General features: G+C 36.7%; 1 protein-coding gene across 3 annotated transcripts in view; it reads right to left on the bottom strand.

Moving 5' to 3' along the window:
* Window positions 1-4154: 4154 nt before the first annotated feature.
* SUGCT (succinyl-CoA:glutarate-CoA transferase) overlaps window positions 4155-6376 on the bottom strand; it is a 344184-nt gene continuing 341962 nt past the window's right edge. For 2 of the 3 annotated variants that reach the window (XM_040064398.2, XM_040064381.2), the window contains exon 15: window positions 5675-6027. In XM_040064398.2, coding sequence (XP_039920332.1) covers window positions 5864-6027 — 164 coding nt within the window. In that variant the 3' untranslated portion in view covers window positions 5675-5863. Of the gene's footprint in view, window positions 6028-6376 lie in introns of all 3 variants that reach the window. The other variant, XM_040064391.2, reaches the window with a different exon arrangement.

Genomic DNA, 6376 nt, shown 5'->3' with positions numbered 1-6376 from the left:
ACTTCTACCAATTTAACATCATTGTCTAAAATGTAACAGACCTCACCAGGTCTTCAGACAAACTTCAGGTAACTCATATTGTTTTGCAATGAGGATCTTGGTCATTCAGTTTGGTCATGTAAACTTTTGTCCGATCTGTTAAAATCAAAACTGTTCTATAAAGGTACTAGGAGACTTGGGCTGAACTCAAGGCCATCAGCCCTACTACCCTACTACAGAACCTGCAGTTTTCTTTCAACACAGATGCAACTAAGTCTCAAGCAGTGTTTCCTCTCTTTGATCTTAGCTATTCTTAAGCTTCTTTCTCTATCTCAACATGTTCCCCGTTAAACATGAGGAGTTTAGTAGAGTGGACATGATACAATGAGTGAGCAGAACTGCCTCCAACAGGACAATGTGGTTTGTTGCTGAAGAATTCAGAAAAATGGTTTGTAGAGTGACTGCTTCATTATCCCATTTTTCTGTGACTAAACTGTATTTCCATGCTTCTTCTCTGACTATACAGTATAAGCAGCACCATGTACTCATAGGATGAACACAAGTCATATATATCACTGGTGTCCCAAGGCCACCTGGCCTGAAGATGACAGGGGCATGAGACAGTTAAACTGTGACTTGCAGAAAACTCTGCAGTGGCTTTCTTGCATCAGCGCTTCCATCTTTCTGCTAAAAGTCCTTACTGTTGGCTTTGGGAGATAGAAATTTTTGACAAAAGGACCAAAATAATTATCAGGGAAATGTCGCTTTTCTTATATGTTTGCTTTAGTCAAGGCTCAATCCACCTGGAGAACAGAATTTCAGTGGGAAACGTGGACACTGCTATGTATTTTTATACATAAGTTTTTAATGTGAAAATTTACCTTCCCCTAATATGGATCTCCAAGAAATGGGAGCGACATGTGCATTCTTCTACCAGGTTACACATCTTCAAATTTCTTTTTAAACTTAAAAGGTCTTCTGGCTAGTTTGGGGTAGTTGTGAGACAAATATTGAAATAGCTGACACATAGAAGCAATTGCAGTGAAGTAAGCTCCTCCCCAGTCTGCTTCCCTGAGTACCTTGTAAATAAGCAGTGTGACACTGCTCACTCTAAATTAAACCATAATGAGGTTTTTTAAGGCAGGCAGTTTAGTATACTCTTCACACTATGATTTTTAAGAATTTCTTGATAACTAAGGGCTAATTGGTACTTACTAATTCATTTTTAGTTGTAGCTCTAGGGAATAGATACAAATCTGAAAATCAACAGCTTGCCTCCACTTTAACCCTTGCCTGGGTCCCCCTTCATTGTTCACTGAGCCAAAAAATAGATCTTCTTTCAAAAGTTTCATGCACACTTGCCATATGTGATCCCAGGCATTTTTCTCATGTCTGTTCCAAATTCCAGTCACAATAGAAACATACAGTAATTGAATTGATTAGTTGTCAGCTTTAAAAATGTGACTGTATCACTGTTTATCACTGTATTTTTATCACATTGGCCAGTATCACAGAGGCCTCTGTGTAGGAAGGTTACTTGATCCTACAGGAATTGCTCTAAGGTAGGGTAGGTTTTTTTCACTAGCTAATAATCTTTAGCATTTCATCAGGTCACATTAAACTCAAAGTACAAGCAGTTAAGAAAAGTACTGTATCTGGCACTGTTTAATGTCACTGACATGAAATGTGAGCAGCTGTGCCAGCATTCCTGAGCTCTGAAAGTACTTTACCTTTTCTCTGTCTTTTGGAAATTAAATACATTTTAATATGTTTGGGGGAAATAAATGCCTTTTAGTACAGTGCTATAATGTCAGGAAGGTCAAAGGATTAACTGTGTCTTGTCATCTACATAGTAAAAGAAATCAAGACCATTTTAATCACAGAGCTGTCTAGCTGCCTTTTATCTCCAGGCTCACTAGGGCTGAGGATATACAGTGCTCTCTCTGTGCGCGGCAGAGTTATATGGTAATTTAACAAAAATGCTCTCTCCAGTTTCTTGAGTACACATGTACACTTCCTGAAAGACCTATTTCTCTCTGTTATTTTCGCCTCAACATATTGTCACTAAACATATTTGGGACAAGCTTTAATCTCTGAAGAAGCAAGACCAAAACTCTGATTAATATCATCTGGCATCAGTCTTATTAATGAACTTTTTAAAAAGGATCTTCATATTTTTTATGTATGTCAAGGATTTTCCCTTTCTCTGCTTTGGTTTGTTTTGGGGTTTTGTTGTTGTTGTTGTTGGTTGGTTAGTTGGTTGGTTTTGGGTTTTTTTAATATTAAAAGATATAAAAATGACAAAATAACTTATTCTTTTATTTTATAGACCTGAGAAGAAAAAGAGCATTTCCCTTCATCACAAATAAGTCATCCTCTTTAACTGACCATTCTTCATATCAATATGGCTTCACTGGCCTTTGCATATTAGCTGGATCACTGCTAAGGCTGGTGAGCTTCTGATAGTTAGCAGGTTGCTCCTCTTGGCCACTAATAAAAAAAAGACCTACTTTTTTTTAATCAGTTCCAGGGCACCCATTGCAGACAAGCATGCAAGGACTTCCCAAGCACATGGGAAGATTCTGGGGAAGAGTTACCAGGAACAAGATCCATGCAGGAGCAAGAAAAATCCATTACTGTCCATTTGACTGTTATTTGATTGGAATTTTCTTTTGATGGATTAAAATATCCCTCAGTGAGATCCTCAGGTTATGCAAAATCCTCCTGACTCTGCCTGACCAGTTCTGCAGTCTTCTGGATGATTTATACTTGGCCTAGAACTTTACTAGCTTGCATGGAAAAGAAAGGAAGACAGTTATATAAGGAGGGCTGAGGAAACATTTTTAATAGTGAAGATAATATAAGAAAGATGGGATCCCCCAATGCAGAGAACAGAGACAAAGTGGTGAGGGACCATGGCATTAAGAACAGCTGCCAAAATGTAAAGCTGCTTTTTCAATGATAGCTAAAGCTTCCTGGCAAACACCTATAAGTGGGTTCAGTTTGTAACTAGACAACAGGTGTGTCCTATATCACTCTTTTGCTTTTGGGTTTTTTTTCTTAATATTTTTTTAATACAGTGATATATAAATCAAGTGAAATTAAAGCAAATACCTCACAAACATTCACATCACAGCAGCAACAAAAGATTATTTTCCAATTTAAGCAGAGAAAAACAAACATTCATTGCCAGAAGCAGCTGTGTATAGTCATCACAAACCACATTTCTTCTTCAAAAGTGGAGGGATCTCAGTTTATGAATTCCAGAATCCCATGTGATGGTTGATTCCATGTTTTGAGGTAGAAGAGAAAACCATTTTGAAATTACAATATTGTCAAATGCAACTGAGCTCTAGAGACACTTGTTCATGAAGATTCTTGGGAAGAGTGCAGTAAATTTCTCTTTTAATATTATTCTGCATTTATTTGTTAATTTTTAAAGCAAATGTACTTTAAAAAAGCTTAAATATTATCATGGTAATTATTTAACTGTCTTCCAAATCATCCAAAACCAAAAGACAAAACCTGATGAAAGGGTAAAACTTAATCATCAGATGTTGGAAGCTAAAAGACTTTCTAGCTTCCAGGCACCCACCTATTTAAAGGCTTCCATTTATTTTTGACTTAAAGAGTAAGCATCAGTCTGTCTGTGAGTGTTTGACCTAAACACTGAGAAATGGTATCTGGATTTCTCCTGTTGAAGTAACTACTGGAGGTGAGACAAAATAATGTCTCCAATTATCCCTTTAGGTATTTGACTGTCAACACAGCAAACTGCAAAGGAAAAACACTAATGAAAAAAAGAAAGGGAAATACTGTTTGCATGTGAACTCTGCACAAAATACTTTATGGAGTTTAGAGCCCAATATTCAGCTTATTTAAACCAGCATTACTATGTTAAAGTTAAAAGCAGCTCTGCCAATTTACTGTAGCTAAGGATGTGGTGATTAGCTATTTCCGTTGCTTGTGAAACCACAGGAAAAAAACTTGATTTTTTTTTTTTTAGAAATCCTTTAACAAAACTGAGCGTTATTTTACTATACAATGTCTTTGTGATTCTTAGAAATGTGATGAAAAGAAGCCTTTGGAAAACAAACCCAGAAAATTTATTTCTGAATGTTATCTGACAGTGTTTTTCATTTGTAAACAAAGTTTAGTTCAATAACAAATTATCCATTTTATATGAAGCAGAATTTAAATTTCTGCTTTTCTCATTAAAAAGGGGATGTTCCCTTTAGATTAAAAGGAAGGTGGACTATATCAAAACCTCTTCCAATTCAGTTTCAGTTCTTCCCCTACAGTGTCCCAATTCTCAGTTCAGACTTATTTCTATATTTATTTTAGGAGTCAGTCTTCCAGGATCTCATGATGTCTTTAGCACATGGACGGAGCATGGTGTTTGGTGCCAGGAATGCAGTGCAGAAAAAACACACTGGGCTTCAAAAATGAGCAACTACAGTGGGGTTCCACTGCAATTTGATTATGTAATAACCTCTTTTCTCCCTCAAAATGTAATACAGAGTCGTGAAGTTCAAATGCAGTACAGTCGATCATGTTTGCTGGAGTGGAAACAAAGTGACAAGCTAGTTATAATGCTAGGCCTGTTTCTGATACTTTGAGAGAAACATGGATATTGTGTGTTGAATGTTGATTTTAGTTTGATTCAGTTCTAGGAATAGAAAGGCTTTGACTCACTCCCAATGTGCACAAAACAAAGGTTGAACCCTTCCCATACACTGAGTTTACTTTAGCTGTAAATTATATACCATCACAGGGGAGCCTGGGATGTCTTCTGTGAGTGAAGAAGTGTCAAATTGGTTTATAAGAAGAAATGGCTCTCCAATCTTTTCTTTACTATTTCTCATGGATCAAATTCTTCCACCTTCTTCTGCTGCATGGTGCCTTACTCTCAAGAGCAACCCTACTGAAGGATACAGTGTTACAAAATCTGAGGAATACCTGTCAACTCTCACCATGTTTTAATCATGAGGGTTGGACTGAGTCAAAAGTCTGGTACAGATTCCAACCTGTGCTTTCTCCATAATGAAGGTGGTTTGGATGGTAACTAGAGTCAGAGATAGGGATCAGTACCTACCCACAGAACCAAACTGAGCAATCCAGCAAGTATTCAATATTCAGCGTGTAGTTTTCCGTGAACCAGTGTTTAATGAAGAGTACCCTGGGCCTTTCTGAATAAAATTACAGAATTCAGCCACAGTTTGTCTCTCAGCTGGTCTTGGAACAGGTATTTTTGATAACTGAAGAACTGCGCCAATTTCAACTTCTTTTCACTAACACATTGAGAATGTCATGACCATGCAATGTAATATAAAGGCATATTAGTAATTTGAAATTCCAGGGAACAGAGGTAAATTTTGAAATGGTTACTCTTGATCTAAAATGGAGATGAACAAAGTTTTCAGGATGTATAATTCTGTTCAAACTAAATCAGACCACCTAACAATTTGCAAATAAATTACTTTATATTAAAATACAAAGCAGCTTTCTGTGAGTGGAGAGTCTAATATACATATTTTAAAGGTTCTGCTTCTTTTCACTAACATCATGTCTTTCTATGGACAAATGTTTAGGTAATTACTGTAATTATGATAAGGACTCCATTTTCCATGTGAAGTACAGAGAATGAGTAGTCACACAGGACTGTATAATTACATTTATTCCCAACCCCCCCAAGTAAATCTTTCACTCAGACAGCATGAGATTGTTTATTTGATACATCAGTGTGAAAATCATACAAACACACGTGGAAGAAAATTAGGAATTAAATTATATCTTCTCTTTGAGTCCCATTAGGGAAACTGAAGGGAGCAAAGAGAGGACAAAGTAATGTGAACTCAGTGTGAAGGAATGTAGCTAATGTTCCTTATCTGACCTTATGCTGAGCCACAGCACCAGTGTGAAGCAGTTCTTCTATAGTGTCATCCTCATATCCCAGCATGCTCTTCAGTATCTCCACTGTGTGTTGTCCAACAAGTGGAGGTGGTTTTGGATGTGACACAGCAAATTCACTGTATCTGACACCTGGACCTGAAAAAAAATAAAAACACAAACAAACAAACAGGAGAGAAATTATTTTCCAGAGTTACTACCCATGTTTATACCAAATTGTCTATGTTAGTTTAAAGGAAAGTACCTCATTTTCATACCAGTTCTAATCACAGTCCTTATGATAGATATAGTATATTCTGAAATTACAGACTAAAAAAAGATTTCCATTTGCAATAGTATACCAATAAGCCAGTCTTAAATAGTTCACTCAAATGCAGAATTGCTGGATAGTCACACAATGTTAAGAAAGTTTTCCCATTTTTTCCAGTGATATGTGTATCAGAGTGTTTTGAGTCATATTATGTCACTGGTATTCCACTCTCTGCTC

This window comes from Hirundo rustica, chromosome 1, assembly GCF_015227805.2.
Source record: "Hirundo rustica isolate bHirRus1 chromosome 1, bHirRus1.pri.v3, whole genome shotgun sequence".
Classification (NCBI taxonomy): Eukaryota; Metazoa; Chordata; class Aves; order Passeriformes; family Hirundinidae; genus Hirundo; species Hirundo rustica.
The sequence above is the reverse complement of the archived record's forward strand: the minus strand, read 5'-3'. Positions and strand labels throughout refer to the sequence as shown.